Source organism: Chroicocephalus ridibundus, chromosome 5 (genome assembly GCF_963924245.1).
Source record: "Chroicocephalus ridibundus chromosome 5, bChrRid1.1, whole genome shotgun sequence".
NCBI classification, from domain to species: Eukaryota; Metazoa; Chordata; class Aves; order Charadriiformes; family Laridae; genus Chroicocephalus; species Chroicocephalus ridibundus.
Genome location: NC_086288.1, coordinates 55,885,966 through 55,908,060, shown reverse-complemented (window position 1 = coordinate 55,908,060; position 22,095 = coordinate 55,885,966). Strand labels below are relative to the sequence as shown.

Here is a 22,095-nt window from a genome sequence, read left to right as displayed (position 1 = left end):
ATACTAAATGACATTTCCAAAGTGCCCGACCTCTGAGAACAGACTGAGAATAATAGTGAAAGATATGGAAGTGAAACCTGATGCAGAGTGAACGGACGTATAAATATACCACTCCATGGTTTTGGTTTCAAAACTGCCATTTCCCAGGATTCCCCCTGCAGCACAAGGAGCGCCAGCTCACACACTGGCATCACAGGGGCTGAGCACTTGCAAAAAAGTCAATTCCCAAGTGACTGACAGAGAACTGATCATTAGGAATTATACCCGAACAGGTGTGGAAACTCCTAGTTCATCTCTATTTGCAACAACAACTAAGAAAAGGGTGTAGAGGGATACTTGCGTGAATACTGATTGTTCCCAGCTCCTTAATTTTTTTTGTTCCGAAATGCTCGTTTCCAATTCTTGGCTTAGCTTCTGCCTGGTGAGCTGAAGCAGCTCTTCAGCTGCCGTGCTCTTGTCACGCTCTTCCCTTTCAAGCTGTTCATGTTTAACAACCATCTCTTTTTTATGCTCCTCCACAGCTTCCAGCAGGAACATCTTTGGCACACTGAGCTTTACCAGTTCTTGCACAAATACTCCATGCTGAACACGTTTAAGCTCTTCAACAGTTTTCTCTGTTACACTAAATAGAAGCTCTTTCAGCTCTTCACCGGCCTCATTGTCAAGCTTTTCAGTAAGTTCTTCAAATTCAACAGTGTGATCACTCAGAAGATTCTTCCAGTGGCTCAGGTAGGGACTGACCTCCTTAGTAGTTTTGCAGGGGTCTCCAAGTGACAGCTGCTCCCTCCGATGCTCTTTCTGCTGATTCATTTGCCAAAAGGAGAAACAAGGTTAAGAGAAGGAACATCTCAAATTCTAGCTCTTTAAATATGTATTTCATAGCAACGCCAAATTTCATACTTTTGTTTTTCAGTGTTTCCAAAACTGTTTTTCAGTGTCCAGAGACTTACCTAGCACTCAGCATGATGGCTTTGTGTGCATCTAGCAGGCCTGTGATAATTCAGATTATTGTTAGATAGAAGGGCTAACACACGCCTGTGATAATTTAGATTGTTGCTAGATAGAAGGAAGGGCTATCACCTAAATAAATGCACGATCTTGTGGATTGATACAGTCCCAACTGGCTGAACCGTAATGATCTGTCAGTGTTCCAGAAGTGAATCTGGATCAAATACCAAGGACAAAGAAAACAAAAAGTGGGAAGAAAAAAAGGCTGGTTTTTTTTCCATTTTGTTTTCCCCATCTTACTGCATGCAGCAATTTCATTGGAAAGCTAAACCAAAGCTACCTATACTGAGAATAAATAAAACAAGTCTCCATCATTCTACCTGCTGTCTCTCCTTCCACTGATACCTATTAAAGAGCAGAAAACACTGAAACACGTATCCCACAAAAGGTAAAATTAATCTTACCTAACTTTGGTCATCTAAAGAAATATCACCTAATCCAAGACAGTTTTTTTCTACATCTTTTAGGCAGAGACAGACAGGGACCTTTGGATAAGATCTCCCATTCGTTTACCTCAGATCACCGGCAAGTCATCTTCAATTATGAGATGAGATCTGGAGCTCTTGGAGTTAGCCTCGATTTTCAGATGGCTGAGGTTAGGTGACATGAGTCCTACCACAAGCAGCCACAGGTACAGCTGTACATCTTTTAAATAGTTTTGTTTTGTAGCTGAATTTTAACTGTGCTGTAGAAGTCATTCAAGTCACACATATCCAGGAAACCCACAGAAAATGACAACTGTCACAGGTCTGTGCCATCTCCCTCACTGACTCCAGAAGTTCAGTTGGCATTCTTTGCCTGTCTGCACATTACAGAGGCTTGTCATAACCCCCTTGGACAGGTTAGACTAAGTAGAGGAGCTTCACAAGTTTCTCCAGTTGTATTACTTTCCTGCAGGTTTTTCTAAAAGAACAGCTACTAATTACTGCATAATTAATACAGCACACGGCAGTACACAGCTAAAAACAACGGACGCTTATTTTCATCCATGCTCCTGGCAGTGTTGACCCCTGTCCTAAGAACTACGCTTTACTTTTCAATTCATTCCATTTTTAATTCATGATAAGCCCTGTGAAAATAAATATACTGAAAATAATTACCTTTTGTAGCACTTCCCGCCTTCGCTTGGTAATGAGTTTCTGGCGAAGCTTTTGCTTTTCTTGTTTTAAATCATGATCGAATTTCTGTTTAACAGAATTCATTTCAGCCTCAGCTCGGTCCAGCAGCACTCCCAAATGACTTTCAGGTAGGTGACCTGCTCTGCAATAACAGTGTTTCAAGCCTGTTATACCAAATTCTTAAAAGCAAAAGTATATTTGAGGCAATTAGTAACGTAATAAGGCTCAACAAAGTAGACACACGGAATGATCTTTGTTTCTTTAGCAGTGATACCCAGGGAGATCAAACAAGGAAATGGATAACAGAAAGATAATCTCTGAGATGAGTGTAGGATTAAAGCCGTTTGTGAAGGTAGAGTGCAGGTGCATGAAGAAGGAACGGGAGGAAGGAAGGAAGGGAATGCAAATGCAAACCCAATTACATATCAGTTAGTAATGTAAGCGATATTCAAATGAGACATTTTAAATCTTACATATTATTCATAATATTTATATTTTTCATTTAATGCCCCTGCAATGCAATTCTAGATGTCTTTTATAACTCCTTCTCCTCATTAGAAACGATTTTCTCTTTAAAGGATGTACTCTAATCAAGTAAAACAACTAAAAATTATTTTAAGATACAAAGCAATCATATCCATAAAAAGATTTCTATCCAGATTTCCTATTACATTTACACCATCAGAAAAATTATAAAGATTTCAAGTTATTAGTGAAATACAATAATCTAACTGAGCAAATTCTCAGTCTTAAGCACCTGGTGCTTTCAAATGGAAGTTTAATACTATGGTCTACCTCCAGTTGCTACAGTACTTAATTTCAAAGAGTAAGCAAGATCCCATTCGTGCCTTCAACAGTTAGAAAAACATCCCTCCACAAACTGAAATTGAATTTCAAAAATTATCTGCTATTATATTTACACCAGAAATTCCACAAATCTTTCTCAGACAACAGAAGAATAAAAGAACATCTTACTTCAGAGGAGGCTGCTGGACACTTGTGAGTTATTATTTCTAGTATTAAACACAGCAGACTTCCAAAATGCAGGGTTGAGAAAGTCAAGATGGAACTTTGAATAGAAAGCACCAATTCCTGACCTGAACGTTGTCCAAACACTTTCTGGTTTATTTTTCAAATCCCCATTTTTCAGAAGACATTAACATTACACACAGAGCCTGGACTGAGATGAATCCAGGGCTTCCAAGTCCCTGTTCCAACATGATACCTGGCCCAATTAATAAACTAGAGTAGCAGCTAAATGTTGCAAGTCCTTCTCCAAAAAGGACAGTCTCATTCCAGTTTATTAGGATTTGTTGATACTGTATCAGCTTAATTCCAAATAAAATCCTCAAAATAAAAGCTAAAAGAAATAAACCAGAAGATTAATGTATTAACTTTATTTGCAGCCACTGCACTGTAACCGTGGCAGACAGATACCACAATTCACACCTCTCCATCTACTGCTCAAGCATCCACAAGTATCTCAGGCAAGCCATGAAACATTATGCCCTAAATAATGAATGCACTGGAGAGAAACTCGGATCTACTTTATCACACTGTTATGTCAACCAGAGTGCCTCCTTTCGCAGAGCTCTTCCAATGTTTATCTATTGCATTTCTTTAATCTTCTGCAAAGAGGATTAAAATACCTCTCAGTACCTTGAGAGCAATCCACCAGCATCATTCTTGGATCTTTTGGCCAAGTCATTTTTGCCTTGAAAGCAATCAATGTTAAATTTCAGTGTTACGATAAAAAAAAAAAACAAAGCATCAACAATCTCCTACCCATATTTGGTAACTCTAAATCCTGCCCCCCCATTTTGATCAAATCCAAGACAAAAAAATTAATGAATAAAAGGTAATTTTTTTTTTTATGGTGAGGAAGTGAGGCAAGATAATGACAAAGATGTTATTTTTAACACCTTCATCCTGTCTTGTACTGAGGAAATAAACCCAGGCTTGCTGCATCCAATTAAAATCCCTGTCCAGAGCAGTGAAAAGGGGCTGCAATAGAATAAGATAGATGTGCTGGAACCACCCAGCAAATGAAAGATACAGGAAAAGCCATGCAGCACAGAATGACTGCAAGATGATATATACCTACCTATTCTTAGGATGAAAAAAACCCCAAAACATTAGAGAGCCCCCAGAGTTTACATTATTTCAGTTTCAGGTCGTTGATTTATTTAGAGATCCAATATGTCCACAGCTCAAACTGAAAATGATGCAGTATTGTAAATCCTGTCTATTTGTTTATTTGGAATCTACTTATTTAGAAATCCCAGACAACAAAAATAATGAGCAAAACGCCTACCACCACAGACGTCTATGGGAGTTGATATGACAACTTCCATTAATCAATATTACAGCAAATCCTAGAAGGCTCAATCCTGGCAAGAGACCTTCATTTCTGGTTTCGTATAAATACAGTATAAAACCAATTACAGTATTAGAATTAAAAGATGTCCTCTTACCAAAGGACTTTGAACTGAAACTCAAAACTGAAATAAAAAAGGAGAAGAGAAAGATAATGAGACAATATAGACTGTATGATAAACTGCTTGGTCTTAGCATACCAGACGTCTAATCACTGAAGAAATGTGCAGGCACATGTTTAATGTCTTTGAACAAGGAGAATTTTAATGAAGGAGAATACTGCAGTAACGACAAGGATCTTTACGGGGAGATCCTCCCAAATGCAGTGAGCACCATGGAGGGAACAGAGCTGATACGTGTGTGGCCAACAGCAGCAGCATCACAGGTCAACCAGAGGCAGACCTTGACATCTCTGTACTAAACAAAAGCCAACAAAATGAGGAGAAAATGTGAAGCGAGGGCACTAAAAGTAAAAAGTAGTTGTTCGTATTTTACGCTATGGAGAACTAAGTGATGCTGGACCCCAGCAAAGGAAAATTGTTTTATGAAAGCCAGAGAAGGAACGGGAGCATCACTAAAATATAAGGGAGATCAATACAAAGCAGAAAAGTTGTACCAGCCTGGATGTGCATGGAGGCTGAATCACTACATTATACAGAAGGAACCTGCAAGACAGTGCCCACATTGCTCTGCTTTAGCTACTTCAGGATTTCATTGTCTGAACTGGCATCTTGCCAGTACCCAGATCAGGATTTAGGTAAATAATTCAGAGCAATAAATACTCTACATAGCAAAGTGCTACAAGCAGAAAAGGTGTTAAGAGCTTATTAGAAAACTTTATACTAATTCATTACTGCTGGAGACATTCACTTTCGAATATCAACTTGTTGAAATGTCTGGTAGGACAAACTTTGGAAAACTACTCTGCTTATAACAAGGTCCACATAAATTGAGATTATTCAGAAGAATAAGTAAGAGACCAATGCAAGACGTTCTGCGTTGAACTTACATGTCAAAGATAATCAATTGCGTACTTTAAAAACACAGTTCAAAGGAAACGTTGAGGTCTTACAAAAATTAAAATTTTGGGAGAAATTGATAAAGGAGCTTGAGTTGTTCATACCTAGAGAGTCATACGGAACTGGCTTCAGTTTTTAAGACACCAAAGAATGAAGGAAGCTTCTTTTGAACGAGCAAAACTGCAAAGCCCTGGAAGTGTTCAAGGCCGGGCTGCATGGGGCTTTGAGCAGCCTGGTCTAGTGGGAGGTGTCCCTGCCCATGGCAGGGGGTTGGAACCAGATGATCTTTAGGGTCCCTTCCAACCTAAAACATTCTATGATTCTAGAGAAAAACGATGCAACAAGTTACAGCTGCTGTAGTTCAAAAACATCAAGAACCTCATGACTCTGTGGATAGCTGGAACAACCTGAGATAAATACTGCCTCAAGTATCGCCCTCCTGCCTGTTTATTCTTTAAGGGGAAACACAAAAAGCCTAGGTAGACATCCCTGAAATCTATCATTATGGATTATATTTTAAAACTTGCTTTCCTGCATTTGGCACTGCAGTTCATGGACTTCATTTCCAAAAGGCACTGAGTACCCACAGCCAGTCTTGACAAACAGGACGTTTTATTTAAATACTATCTTTAGAAAGCCCAGCTTGAAAACTGGCTGCTCTATTTCATTTAAAATGTTCACAATCCTCCCTAAAATTGGTTTGGTTTTATTTTGCTTTTTATAACCTTTATTTCTGGGCCCTCACAATCTTTTTCATGTTAATTTGAACTTGCGTTGCTGTCCGATAAATTTTAAACATCCTATTAAGCTCCATTTTTAAAAGACCCGCATTGTTTACCTGCTCATTTCTGTATCCCCGAATCTGTTTATCTGTGGTATATCTAATCTACATCTTCTCTCAGTTTCTCTTCTCCATATAAACAGCTCTGCATTTTAAAATTCCATTTATAACAGTAATTTTAAGGCACACTAAAGCTGGACACAATAGATTAAGACAGACCTGTATCTATATTTAGACAAGCAGATTCAATGCTAGAATGAAAAAGAGGATATTACGAGAACAAATTTAAAGTACCAGCTCATCGGACCAGACTTCTCCTGCTGCACCAATTTTAATACTCCAATTTGTAAAATTCCCCAAATCACTTTTTAATTAAAAACTCAAGTTCAAGCCCAGCTAGCATAGATCATAATTTCGTCTGGGTTTGTACTAAGATATATTCAGATCCTCGAGGTTTTAGTTTACTAATACTAGATGTTTCCTCTCTGATTTGTAGTTGATCTATTTTGTGACTGTTAGGTGCAGTAACAGGCATCGAACAATGTGTGGAACCTATTTTTCCAGCTCGAGAAGTCCCAGTTGCTCATTGCAATGATTTGAGCCACAGATGCAGTGGTCACACAGCTGAGAGTTTCTCATGAAGGCTTCTCACATAAGCACAAAGTCTGGGAAAACATCTCAGAATTTTTCTTATCATCTGATTGCAAAGAGAGGCATGAACTGAGGGAAAGGAACTCTCTGTGAAAGATGTGTCTGAATTATATTTCCTATGCCAGGTTTATTTTTGTCTTTGAACCACACAGCTGCAGATTTTAGAAAAATAGGCAAAGCAGTGTGAGCATACCTGAAGAACCTCTCCCTGATCAACAAATCTTGAAACTAAACTTAGGGTGTGATTCCAGTGAGGCGGCACAGAGGACAATTAAAAAGAAAGGCAAGGAAAGGTTGCAGATACCAGGTAAATTACTTTATCTTATCAACAGATACAATCTTTGGTAGTTTTTAACACATTTCCTGTTTCCTAATATTAAACTACTTTTAAGTTAAGTCCACATCATGAAAGAAAAACAACAATGTAAAAACATACATTTCTACAGTGCTGTCTCTTGCTGTTGATGCCAAAAGGCTGGTACCACATTTCCTATTTCATACTTGTTCTATTAATACATGCTGCACATGATGCCACTGACTGACACCAACATAGATGTCTAAAATATACAAATAAAGCTGCATGCACAGAATCAACAGTAGTAGTGCTAGGTTGTTTTCCCACCCACTGATGTATTGTACTGCAGCAACATGCTCCTCAGTGCTTTCTCTGTATGGCAAATTAAGATCTACCACAGTCCTCTGCATAGCAGCAAGAAGTCTCTCTCACATGTAATTTTAAATAACTATGTCTCTGGTAAGTCACCATTTCTATCTCTCCACCTTGACTATGACTATCCTCACATGGAGTACTTGAATTGGCCTGGATCCAGTATGATATCCCAAATAAATTAAATGAGTGTATTACAGCAGTCCATTTCCAGGTCTACTTTTTATTTCACCTGAACTTTACTTTTTATATATTTGTCTGCAACAGTTGCTACTCAAGACCCTCCCCAGTTACATTATTTATAAACTTTGTCAACTTTCTTTACAAAATATTCATGCATCCCAGCTTGAGACTGTACATCCAGCTCCTCAAACACATTCTATCACAAGCGAATAAAAATTGTTCTTTCCTGTTAAATGCATGTATTCATGGGTAAAGAACCCAGACAAATAGTCTTAACTGGTACATGTTGCAATGGACTTCCCACGTGATTGAGGACTATTTACATGAACAATGGATGTATAAAGACACAGACTCTTACATGAGTCTGGTTCACACTGAAGGCAGAATTACAAACAGGTACTATACGTGATCCCAGCAACCCATCTCCATGCTGTACAAAGCGGACACAGACACCAAAGTCCCACCTTCATGTCTGTGAGGATAGTAAGTAACAAAGCCGTTGGCTGCAAAGTATTTTCTTAGAATTAACTGAAAATACAACATTTTTATGAACTTTTCCTGCTAGGTAACAGACAAAAAGATGACTGAAGACTGTTCTACTGTCGTTGAGATAACATAGTCAAATGGCTGTCAAAAAAACAACTGAGATATTTACCTTTCCATCTTATTAATGAGACTTGATATCTGGGTTGCCGCTGCGTTTATAAGAGCAGAAGCTTGAGAATCCCTCAAGTGTATCTTACTTATAAGATACTTTCTGTAAGCAAATCTTCTATTCAGATGGTATTTCGTGCTAGCTTGCAAAAAATCCATTAGCTCTTCAATGTCTCCCTACAGGAAAGAATGTGAACAAATATATTTAATTAGATGTAATGTTAATTTCAGCTAACACCTGTGGGTTTCAGAACAGATTTGTCCATTAACAGGGCAAAGTTAAAAAGCTCTTACAAGTGAAAAACAATAAGCTTGCATCGACTTAACTCTAATGATCATGTCAAATTATTACCTTTATTTCAACAAAACAAGATAAATACTGCGCTGAGCTTTTGGCCTGAATACCTCAATATTGTGTGTACTCTCCCGAATAGTTAGCACACCTCACAAGAGCCCTGAGTTAACAGGTCATTTGATCAGGTACCACAATTAAATACACATGCAACTCTGTCAGCGTTAGTAGTACTGTTCCTGCTTAAAGCTATCCACTGTCTGAAAGGTTGCTTTGATCTGGGACCTGAAGATGGCATGTGTTCAGTAACAGCAGTAAGTGGCATCAAGTCCCTTTTTTTTTTCCCCCCTTTCATTTTTCTTTACAATGTATTGTATGATTAAGTAAATAAAGGGTAATATTTTCAAAGGGTGTCTAAACTGACTCCAAAGCCAAGGAGAAGTCCAGTACAGTGTGGGGAAAGCCAAGCCCGCTGCACACAGACTGCCTTAGAAGCTCCAGCTTCCAACAGGATGGGTTTAGCTACCTACAAATGGGTCTGGTAGAGACTGGAGGCAGACACACAGCACTCTACAGCAGATGTTCTGGTAACATCAGATACCCAAGATAAGGTCTGATACTTAGGTGACCCACGTCTAAACTTCTTCCACTTGCTCTATCTTCTGCTGTCTGCTCAACTGTCTTTTGCATATGTGCTTGCCGCATCTCTAACAGTGGCCCATGCGTGCCTTTTCGGTACTGCGATCTGACAGTGTATCTAGTTTTAGGATTGGGCATTACATGTTTTGACTTCTACTTTCCAGATGTTGCTTTTCAACCTCCAAGCCCTCAACCCCTGGAACCACAATAATCACATTCTTCTTCAAGAACCAGCCAGAAGAACAATTCCCAACATTATTGTAATCTAGAACACTAACTTCCAACACAAATGAAGTAAAAAAAAAAAAAAAAGTCAAACCTTGAGGAAACAATTCAGTTCTGCTGCAAGAGGATTAAAATGTAACTGAAACCAAAACTAAAGCCCTGAACATACTCCTCATCAGCATAAGCTAGATACTCAACCTTTCAAAGTACAAAACGATAGTACTTCAGACATACCACAATTTCAATAATCTACATATTTGGATTGTGGGGCTCAGTACATCTTCTGAAGTACAGAAAAGCTCTTGATGCCTACGGGGTTGTGAAAATGCCTATAGAGACAGGCCTCCAAAGGTACTTATCATTCATTAGACAGCATCTGATCTGTGGGTAATGGCTGGACTTGATCTCAAGAGATTTTTCCAACCTAAATGATTCTGTGTTTCTATGCTGAAGGCCCCATTAACACCAGCTAGGGCAGACCTGGAACCAGAAGTTTGCTGCACGAGCACAAATCTGCTCTCAGACCATAGTGTGGGGAAAGGCTTTAGGGCAGAGCTGCACCAACAGAGCTTTCAGGAGCTAAGCAGAGCCCCGAGACGTACAGATATATCAAAATATTCACTGCAAAACTGGGGATTTATATTACACAATTTCCCACTGCATGGTGTAGACATGTTTTCAAACTTATTTCTTCTGCATCACACAGGTGAGCTACTAGCCTTATTTTCCCCGACTAAAGACAAGCTTTAAGCACTTTGGTGCTTTTGAAATACTACCCGTGAGAACAAAAGTCAGCACTAAGGACATAACATCATGGCAAATACATCTACCTCACCTTTATAGAAAAAGGCTATGCGTGTGCACCAATATACATTTGCTCAGATGTCTAGATGTGCATAATGATGGCACTGTATTTTTTTTAATTATTCCTAAAAAAATTAGTTTATAAATGCAATAACATTTATCCTGAAACATGTCTCAAAAGTTACTGTGGGTTTGTATTCTGTCATTAGGTTAGGAATGGAGTTATCATGCTATTACCTGTATTTTAGAGTAATCTTCCAGTAAAGTTTTAGCTGCCTCCAACTTCAGTTCTCCCTTGAAAGCAGCATTTGATATCTGTGTAAAAAAGATATTATGGAGCTCCTTTCTCTGCGTAACAGCCAGCTGTCTATAAGCCTTTGCAAAATATTCTTCCTGCTTTACCAGAAGGAACCTCTTCAGGCGGTCCTGCTCGAGTCTGTGAAGTCTTTCGAGGAGACTTCTGTATTCTACAGCAGGCTGCAGAGAGAGAGAAATAAATAAATCTGAAGTGATTTTCAGCGTTCAACATATTTTAAAGTATCGGTGCTACTAGCTCATACATATTTTATGCATACTCTGATCACAATCATTTCAGGTTTGAATGAAGGCTAATACTAAATCAGTGTACACTTTCCATGGTTTTTGTCTGTTTGGAATGACAAGGATTCTACAGCTGTCAATCTCTAATCCAGATAACACTTCCAAGGCATAATGAAGTCGTCTTAGAAATTAGAAGCATTAAGATAAATTATACAAAAAGGCATGAAATTCAACACAAAGACTATATATGAAATTAATTTCTTAGGTTTCATCAATCCTGAAATCCTATTAAAATTTAATAGACTCATATAAGTCAGAACAATGAAATAACAATAAGCATACATTTTAAAAACAATATAAATCAGAAAAAACTATTCTCCTACAAATCTCTAAAATTTCTTATTATTGGTGACCTACTTCATGTATTGGTTTCTACAAATTAATCCAAGAGCATCGTTTTAGATTTACAACAATGGAGTAGAATTAAATGGCCATTAATTTAAAAGCTTCTTTGCAAGAAATACTTTTTCATAGTTCTCCAGTAGGATTTACGTATTCATAGTTTTAATCTCAGACGGCATAAACTCATTATAGAATCAAAGCATACAATCCTACAGAGCAAAGAATGCTTCTTATGCCAGCAGAGCTACCTAACAGTAGTTACATTGGTCTTGTTCTAAATTTCATACTATTTATCTGGGGAGAACTGTTCTCTGCACTGAGGCCCCCACACCTCACCCTTCATTCCCAAGAGGCACACTGTAGACAGCAAATAATTCATCAAAAAGGCAGGGAATATACATTTTGTGGTTTGAGTGAGAAGGGAAAGAGGTTATTGTTCCGGCTGTTTTTCACTGCCGTCTCCTGGACGTCAGTACACCCGCTGCCAGGAGCGCAAGTGGAGGCCATCCCTAGCACTCTGGCACTTCCTTTTGGACCAGGTTTCACAGCAAGTACAAAACCAGGTCCTTTCACAGGCAGGAAAGCGAACAGCAAGATGTTAGTAAATGGTAAATGGATCGGGGTAGGTACTGGATTGCCATTAAACCTTTGATTCCTACCATTCAGGATTTCCAGTATAAACCAGACTGAACCAATACCAATGTATTTTGTGCCAACAAAAGACACTTTGCTAAGAGCACATTTAGTGTGAGTTCACACACTAAGTTACAGTCAGGCCTCTTTCTCTGCAAAGGCAGGATTTATCTCAGCGAAGTCCAAGTGTTAGATGTGTAGTCTAGGCTCCTTCTGTCACCAGAGTACAATTCACCTCATCCTTAAAAAGATGTCCACAAGTATCCCTTCCTTGCTGTCTCCTTTGACTTGCTAGCACCTCTAGCTCAGGATCTTCATATCCTACAGGTATTTGAAAGCCCCCTAGAGTTAACAATTTAAAATTCGGCTGAATACATCAAAGAAATTGAAATGTCTCACTAGCATTGTGCCATGAACTTTATCCACACAACAGCCTGATAAACTGAAGTTCTTCCTGAGAATCTCAACATACTGTAGTACCTTTGATGGGTCACACTTAGCAAAATACTTCTTTTGTCAAAACTGCAATCATGAACCATCATAAAAGTCCTTCGCAATTATACATATGTGATATGCAAATAAAAGTGCTTTTTTTTTAAATAAAAAAAAAAAAAACAACAAACAAAAAAACCCACCACCAAACAACCAAAACCAACAAACAACAGAAGGCCAAAAACTCAACTAATGTCTACAAAGAGAGCATCAACAAGCAAGGAATATACTGGCCTAAGGGATTATACCTCTCACGTAATTTATTTTGTCTTTATAATTGAACTGAAACAGCTGGAAACTCAGCAACGTCACATTCCATGCCCATGTATCCACTTGTCCTCCAGAAGCAAAGCCCCACTGGTAAGTAACGAACTGCAAGTAACTTCGCAGCAAGTTGTCATCTTAATATGAGTTACAACATTAGACAAGCATGAAACATTAACTTTCGAATTTTAGCATTTTAAGCTTATGGAGGTGAAACACTCAAAACTTAACAGAATCCTCTACAGACACATGAAGTTAAAAAAAAAAAAAAAAGGAGGGGGATGGGGTGTGGAAAACAGTTTTGTTGTAAACTTTCAATATAACTGAAAAAAGACATGGAAGACTGGAGTGTAATTTTGTTTAAATTTACAAAATGGGATGCTGGACTGGTGACCTGCGCTCTATTTCCAGCTAGTGACTATGTATGAAATGCTTGAGTAATGATATTTAGCCATTTCGACAGAGATCTCTGAATGAAAGTGACACACATAAGCACTAAGCTTTTACTTAAAGGGATACTCTAAACTTGTAAAGAATCATACTCTGCCTTAAATTATTTATCTCAGTATTATCCAAAGGCTATTTCCAAGAAAACTCCACTCCCTGCTCTGCCTAAAGTTTAGATTGCTCTGCTTGCCTTCACTCCGTTTGGAGGGAATCGGTGTTTGGTTGTGCTTATATACTCATTTTCTTCAAAATAAGAATAAAAATATTGGAGGCTTTTTACCTAGATTGTAAGATTTACGATGCAGAGAGTTTGTTCTGCTCTGAATGTACAAAATACGTTACACAGTGTCTGACTGGAGTTGGTAGAAACTGCTGCAGTAAAATATAGTAAATAAAAATACACGACTTTGCAAGGGTTTAAGTGACTACCAAAAAAATCAGGGTAATGACAACCTTTTGTTTTCAGGTGTCACAGATTCTCTTGAGATAAATTCATTTTCTGGTGTAGTAAAACCCATTTTCTTAGTAACAACTACCCTAATTATGACATCTGATTTTTTGAACACATTTAAGTTGTATAGCTTTGCTCTTAAAATCATAGAGTAGTCTGAGTTGGAAGAGACCTTTAAAGGCCTTCTAGTCCAACCCCCATCCCTTCAATGAGCAGGGACATCTCCAACCAGATGAGATTGCTCAGGGCCCCATCCAACCTGATCCTGAGGGGGGCATCTACCACCTCCCTGGGCAACCTGTTCTAGTGTTTGACCACCCTCATCATAAAAAATTTCTTCCTTGTATCTTGTCTAAATCTACCCTCTTGTAGTTTAAAAACATTACCCCTTGTCCTGTCGTGACAGGCCCTGCTGAAAAGTTTGTCCCCATCTTTCTTATAAGCCCCCTTTAGGTACTGGAAGGCCACTATAAGGTCTCCCTGAAGCCGCCTTTTCTCCAGGCTGAGCAACGCCAACTCTCTCAGCCTGTCCTCACAGGAGAGGTTTTTCATCCTTCAGATCATTTTTGTGGCCCTCCTCTGGACCCACTCCAACAGGTCCATGTCTTTCCTGTGCTGAGGACTCCAGAGCTCTTTACTTTTCTATGAGGACAACCCCACCATTCTAGTCTAAACCAGAAAACATCTATATAGAACCACATATCATGCAACGTATCTTGATTTTATACCAGATTTACCTTTTCATTCATTTTCTTCATCAATTCTTCAGCCTCTTCATTTGCATTTCTCGCTTTTTGGTGTTGAGCCTCCATTTTCTTCCTAGTTTCCAGATTACATTCAGCTGTCAAAGCCACCATCTTCCTTTCATACTCCTCCTGAATCTCCTTCTCCATTGCAAGAAATTGCTTTTTGAAAATTGAACTCATCCTCTTCTCCACATGAGGAAAGAGGCTGTGACTTAAGACCATGTTCTTCATCATCATAGCAATCACTTCTTTACATATCTGCATTCGATATGCCTCCAGATCAGCATCTGCCCGTGTCAGGCTGGCTACCTCCAAGCTGCAGAAAGGCAATCAGGACTGTTTGAGATTACAGGAAATTTCTATCAGAAAACAAGGATTCATTCAATATTGGGTAAGTGAATGGCAGTCAGAGAAGTGCACGAATATCTAGTTAGTTTACTAACCATGACAGTAATTCTTCATTACAAAGCAAGGCAAGACAACTTTTAGTACAGCAAGTTTAACGAAGTATGTCCATTCTTGGATTTCCATTTTAGGCAGAAAAAGGGAAAGCTTTTCTTTGGAACTCATAACATTGCCTCAGTTTAAAAGCAATCAAAAACTTCCTACAAAAAACACCCCTCTGTTTGGAAGCAGATGAAGTGAGTATCTGAACAGACTGTAAATTTCACTGACTTTGTAAAATAGTTCTAAACTCACTGACCCATTTTCACTAATACATCACTGCTTTGCATTCTACGCTGGTGTACTCCCTTCTCTGCAGGGAAGAGGGGACAGCGTGTTGATTATGTGCCCATACAAATAAATTAAAATAGCTGATATCTCTCTCTCTCATGAACATTAACAGAGTTCTAGAATAAAGAGATTAAAAGCAAAGGAAAATACAAGATTTTTTACAAAATGAAATACATACCACATTGCATATGAATACATTCTCCCTTATTTTTAGAGTTAATTAAATTGGAATGATAATTATTCTCATTTCATATAGTACATAACTACTGTAAGTTCTATAGCTTTGCGTATTCTGCACTCAAATCTGGATTGGAGAATTAGGTGGCTTTTGCCCTTGCGTGTCAATTTACATGAACAGCACTGTATGCTTCTCTGTGTAGATTAAGTATACAAGAATTTCTTTGTGACCTACAAAATACACTTTTAAGAGCTTAAATCCATTCTTTTTTCAGTTAAGCTGAATTATTGGTTTGATTTGTTCCATTGTCAAATCTTAGAATAAATTTCAAATCCATAGCAAAGGTCTTGGCAAGATTTGCAAAGCACAATGACACTACATTCAGAATGGTATATATCAAAGCATGCAAATCTATATATACTTCACCTTTTTGTCAAACGGACTTTCCTTAGTTAAGCAAATAAAGTTTAACTAAGAAGTAAATCAGTGATGCATTATTATCACTGTCCCTCTGTTAAACACAAGAGATGTATTTTTCCCATTTAGAAATCAATAGGATGCAATTAAGTTGTTTTCTTACCATGACTCAAATACTTGAAGTATTTAAGAGACATTAGCTTAAGCTATGATAATCGATCACAAAGAGGCAGAGAGGTTTTTCTGTTGCAGTCTGTCAAAACCCTCAAAATGCGCTGGCGATGCCCATACTTGTCTTGGTGATCTGCTCCAAGGCTGGCTGTTTGCAGCTGCAAAACCTCCTCCGTTTCCCCCACCCGCCCAGCTTTCTTCCATTCAGGAGCAGAAATCACTGCTGCATGGGGCCAGATCCCTGTGATTGAAACATTGTGTGCCTGAAACATTCTTCACAGTAATTTGAAAATCCTGCAAGAGCTAATTTTTTCTATAATGTCCCCAAGACAACACAACTATCCAGCTTTTCTGTGCTGGGTACAGATGGGCACTGCAGGACAGCACCTGCAGCTACACAGCCTTCTTAGGTGGTGTTCAGCTACATCCACGGTCAAGTCCCCCAGGGCGCTGATCTGCTCCCGCTTCCTGGGGAGAGTCCTTCTCGGTCCAGGACAGTGGCAGCCACAGAGGACAGGGATGGTAGGATCAAGGGAACAGGATGTTGATGCAACACAGCAAGCACTTCAAATGGGTAGTGCAGATCCATACTTTCTCTTAAGTCTTTCTGTTTACAGAAGTCCTTGGACTTTTGCTGACATTGCCAGCTGGTACTAAGCTGTTTACTTATGACAACTAACTTAAAAAAAAATGTGTTTCAGTTTTGCGCAAATGCATTTAAATAAAAAGAAGGATCCAGAAAACAGGAGCTTGATGCTATAACATTTCCCTAATGATTGCCAGGCAGTAGTAGAAGGCTTCCCTTCATAGATTCACCAATTCATTATTAACCTGTAAAATACAAGCCATTGGATTTATTTTTCTGTTTTAATTCCTGCTTAAAGTCCAGGAGCTCTGATTTAATTGAAGCATACCTGTCTTTTGTGAGAAACATCTCATCTTGGTTTTCAAGCATCCCCTAATAGAGAACTAAGCAACACTTTAATTAATTTTTCCACTTGATAATTCCTTTACATCCTAAAAATGGTCACCTTATCCTCAGCTTGAATTTGATTAGTTTCAACTTCCAACTCTCTTTGTTTGCTGGAATAACAAGTTTTGTAGTCATTATTTTTCTGTCCTTCATGTGTGCACTGATAGATGGTGGTCACAGCACCTAATAACCCTTTCTTACTGAGGTAAGAATTCCTTCTCTCTCACCCTGGAAGGAAACACTTCACAGTTCCACCACGTTGATACATAACATAACACAACATTTATTTCTTACCACAAATGCCGGACTTTTTCCAGCATGCTTTGAAAAAAGATCAAGCCATTCCTCACCCACCTCCTTGCTATTTTTCCAGCCTTCTTCAGCAGTGAACTCAAGAACAAACGCGAAAACCAAAACCCATCACAATATTTGTTTCCTATTGTTACCTTTCCCTCAGTCTTTCCACAGCATTTCTTTCTATTTAGTGCAAGTCATTACTGACTAGATCCGATTTCATTTTGAGTAAGCTTCCCATGCTCCTTCTTGCCCACAAAGATAACTACGGTACCCAATTAATTCTGCTCCTCAAGATCATGATGCCAAACACAGGAGGAGCAATAGGTGTAGTTCACCTGATGCTCATGTGTCAGCAAGTGAGAGCTGTTAAGAGCTCAGGTGTATTCAATCTGCAACTCTCACCCTCCATGTTCCTGACAGCACATCTGTGAAGAAGGCAATGAAGCAGAAGCAGCACATGAACTGTTCCACCAACCCAAGGGTAATAGCCTGGAGAAAAAGTAATTACAAGCCAAAGCTTTCCCAGGTCACATCCTGGAAGACCGCAGCTAGACCATTACCCCTTTTTCAGTGGCAGCTGAAGAAAGGTCATGTCTGTAAAAATTTGAAATGTACCTTCCACCTGATGTGCTCTGCTTCTGGTCTGCCTCCTCCACACCGCAGCCACTGGGAGTGAGACAAGCTCATCACATGCACCAGAAACCTTGCTTCAAGCTCTCACTCCAAATGAGAGGTTGAGGGTGGCCTTAACAAGCTGCATCAACACAGTCCTGGAGTCTTAGATGACAACAGTCAGTACAAAACAGGAATCTTGTATGTATAATAAACCAAATGCTTTCAGACACAAGTCTATCAGAAGAACAATGCTTACGATTACACAGATTAAGTGTGCAATGTTTTGTGACACCTAGGAAAAAAAAAAATCCTAACCTGGCACTCTGTGCCTCCTCAAACCGAGGTAGATTTAATAAGTTGCTTTAAATGCTCTGCACTCTGCTTGTTACGGCAATTCATGTTTAAAAGGTCTCGCATCTCTTCGTGAGCATATTCACCATAATAGAAACATGAAAGCCAACGAAGTACAGGTAGCAGATGGCAACCTATTAATGAACAAGATCAAAGCTTCTGTTGGACAAAGCACGCAGAGAAGGGATGAGGACAGTACAGACGGCAGGTGGTACAAAAGTGTGGGGAGAGGAAAGGTGAACAGACACACAGAAAATGAAACTGCAAACGGCAAGTGTAAAGATTTTTCACTCACTTGAAGAGGAAGAGGATTTAAAGATCTGTCAGAGAAGATCTGGGAGGGGAGAACCCCAGACGACAAACACAAAGAAGCAGAGAGAGTGCCTGAGCATCTGATGTCCTCCACAGACCTAATAAAAGAATACAGGAAAGCAGCTAGGGTCAGCAAAGAAACAACTATTGTTAATTTAAAAAAAGAACACAACACATCACAAAAAAGGAAACCTCTCATTACCTACAAAATAATTGTGTCCTTAAGTCTTATTATTCAAATCAGAGGCCCACAGAGGGCATTTCTGAACAGGAGAATTAATAGCTGCTGAATTTAACAGTCCTAAAATGAACTAATGGCTTTCTGACACATTTTTAAAACAAATTCAGAGTTCACAAAGGTAAGAAACTACTGTGACACAACTTTCTGAAGTCTAAAGGGGAGAGAAACATCAAGTAAACTCCCCTTCGGTAACATTTTCTCACCAAAACAGAAAATTTTCTTATCATTTTCATAAGACTTATCTCTCATCTGCAAATGGTAGCCAATTAGTAGCATACGTATTACAACAGCATCCAGAGGAGAATGGAGCCCTGTGGTAACAGTTCCTGCAAAAGCACCTCTTTGTGATACACAATGCTCCTGAAAAGTGTGTAATTTATGGCTATTTGTGGACAGTTTGTCTCCACTGTCCCAGACACCCCGCTACAGCCATGACTCAGAGCACCAGGGCACAGCAGCTGCACCAGCTCCTGCTGGAGAGAGGAATGCAGCCGGGGAAGGACAGACAGACACACAACCATCCCCAGCCCGGTGGTACCCACTGCTACCACCTGAGCCAAAGCAGCACAGGTCTCTTGCATCCGCAGGCACGGTGCCAATGGTACAGCTGCAGTGAGGAAGGGAAAAGGAGGACAAAGAAGCAGCATTATGGTCTGTGTTGCCTTGTCACACTTCAGAGAAGTGAAGATGGAGAGAGGGTCGGACAGGCAGAGTCATACAGCCGAGACGTGAAACAATCTGTGCCACTGCTGGCTTTTGTAACAGTAAGAGAAGAAAACCAATTCAAGTATAACGGGCAAAGGTCTTCAGTTGCAGATGTGGTTTGTTTCCTAAATCATCCATTTATTGAGGGTAATACAACTTCAATAAAGTGAGCTGTGTTTTTTTTCTTTCTTGCTTTTTTTTTTCCTTGGTTTTTTTTGGTTTTTGTTTTTAATTGCTCTGCCAATGCAGACCCTGTGTGCAGTGCTGTAGCTTCCTCCCTTCAGCCTCTCCCCTCCTTCTTTCCCTCCTCTGCTTCCCACACTCTCCTGCTGGGTCCAGTCACAACAGAGACTGCAAACGCTTCAGGGCAGGGATTTACACAGGCTGTGGCACGACAAGGTGTAAATCTTTGCAGGAGACCAAAACTGTGCTGAAGTAGAAGTAGAGGTAATGGCATAAGCTCTGAATGGCCACCAACAGCTACTGACTGCTCAAATTCTTCATCTTTCCCATGCCAGAGCAGGGCATGTTGCCTTTCCCTGGTCTCTGCTTGTGGCCAGGCTGGGCACAGCCTGCCTATGTTAAAGGAGGTCTGAAGATGCTCTGTCCTACACCAGTAGCTGTACTGGCCTGCATCCAGCACTGTACTGGCCTGCAGCCAGCTCTGAACTGGGGGAACATCAGTCTTGTGACACTTAAACAGCTAAGCGTAAACTCAGCATAGCTGAAACGTGAACCTCCAGAGAATACAGGACATCTCCTCAATAGGTAAAATTGCTAAGAAAGGTATGTGATGATTATCTAAGGATGCTTTCACAGGGATGAGTCACAGGTTAAGTTTAGCTTTCCAGAAAAAGCCAAGATGCTGACAAAACCATAAATAGGATTCTCATGATGTATAGCCAAAAATTTAAAAAAACCCACAAAACTCAAGATGATGATAAATTGAGCTGAGACACCAATGGCTCTTCAGGGAAGAAAAAAAAAAAAAAAAAGATTAACAAAAACCTGCCAAAAGTCTAAGCACTAGATTTGGAAGCAGTTTCACTATCGAATTCCTTTAACTCTCCACAGCAACAGAGAGAAGGCATTTCAATTCTTAAATTAATCTGTTTAAAAAATATTTGAGAAATCCTGCATTTAAGAGACTGAGAACTTCTGTTTTGATTGCAGAAAATAAGAAAACTGATAAATTAGTGATCTTCATCAAACCAATTAACCAATTTTAAAAGTACAGCCAGCTACAATACAGCTGTTGCAACAGAGCTCAGACAATGGTACTTCACTGAAAAACTACTATGCAAAAAGAGCGTAAAAAAGACTCCAGTCCTGCTTCCAGTGAAGTCGTCATGCATTTTGCCATTGATTTTAAAAGCACCAACTTCAGCCTGGATACTAACAAAAACATAAATAAATATTATGGCTATACGCATTAATGCCCAAGGAGCTTCCAACTTTGCTGTGATCTACTCAGATTTTTCTGATCTACTCAGACAGGGTGAGTATTCAGATGACAGGGAACAGTAGGAGATACCAATCTTCTTTCAAAATGATATGGAATAAAGCATCACTAACAGCACCGCTCTCAAAAGCAGACTGTTTTCTGGATGAGAAAAATTGTTCTGGGTGGACAGCAGAAATGACCCATATAATTCTGAACAAAATTTCTTCATAGTTAGCCAACAAAGTGCCATTTTTAAGATGAAAAGAAGATATTAATTCATTCATTTCAAATTACTTGCTTTCTTCAGTTCCCCTGTCTTATGGGCTCCTGTCACCTATTAAGCATTTGAGTTTCTCCAATGGAAAAAAAATGTATAGTTTACACATTTGTCAAGTTTATAACAGCATTCATAACACAGAACTACAAATTCAGGGTTTGGTGTTCATTCCATGTGTATTCATTGTATCTTATCGTTATATCAATGTGATATATTCAGGTCTAACTGCTGTGAGAATGTGATCTTTTATTCTTACTTTCCATTTGAATTCAGGGTTAAAAAAAAAACAAAACACATTTGCTCCCTAGCAAATTAAGTTGAGATGTACAGCAAGAAATTTACATTTAGAAAGAAAAAGTGAACTTCTAATATGGTAGTAAATTGTTTTTGACTTTTCTGTCAAGGCTCTCTGGAGACAGTTTGATCCTGTTCTCTAGTACATTGGCCTCAATGCTCTCTACCATCAGAAAAAATCAGCTGCAATACATGCGTATTGCTTAGCGATTTCCCGAAGTAATTGGCAGTATGCACGGCGTATCAGCAAGCAGGTTCGAGTTCAGCTAGAGCTTTGCCAAACTCAAGGAAGCATAGCTATACAAAAGGAAGATGAAAAAGAAAAACTGTAGTAGTGGAAAGCCATTTAAAGAAATTAAGTTGCCTTTAACATATCTGTATCTTCTAAGACTATAAGCATGATCAGATTTCATCACGTTGGACAGAAACCCAAACTGCTCAGCTGTCTTCATATTCTGTTCTAGACATACAGAAAAAGACACCCACAACGTTTTGGAACATGATCTTCTACTACATACATCAAATATTCAAATCATATAGCTTCTTCTTATTGTCAGTCATTGCCAATGGGCCAATATTCAGGAATATACACAATAAGGAACCTTCTGAGAATAAAAGCCAAGCTATTTTGCTCCATACTTGGAGCATACATGTACATCAAGGATATGACTTATTAAGACAAAACTCACAAAA

General features: G+C 39.1%; 1 protein-coding gene across 5 annotated transcripts in view; it reads right to left on the bottom strand.

Moving 5' to 3' along the window:
- EVC2 (EvC ciliary complex subunit 2) overlaps positions 1–22,095 on the bottom strand; it is an 82,705-nt gene that overhangs the window by 29,842 nt on the left and 30,768 nt on the right. For 4 of the 5 annotated variants that reach the window (XM_063335436.1, XM_063335435.1, XM_063335432.1 and 1 more), the window contains exons 10-14: positions 14,384–14,708; positions 10,655–10,894; positions 8,459–8,634; positions 2,109–2,268; positions 337–801 (exon numbers count right to left, since the gene is read on the bottom strand). In XM_063335436.1, coding sequence (XP_063191506.1) covers positions 337–801; positions 2,109–2,268; positions 8,459–8,634; positions 10,655–10,894; positions 14,384–14,708 — 1,366 coding nt within the window. The remainder of the gene's footprint in view (positions 1–336; positions 802–2,108; positions 2,269–8,458; positions 8,635–10,654; positions 10,895–14,383; positions 14,709–22,095) is intronic. The other variant, XM_063335433.1, reaches the window with a different exon arrangement.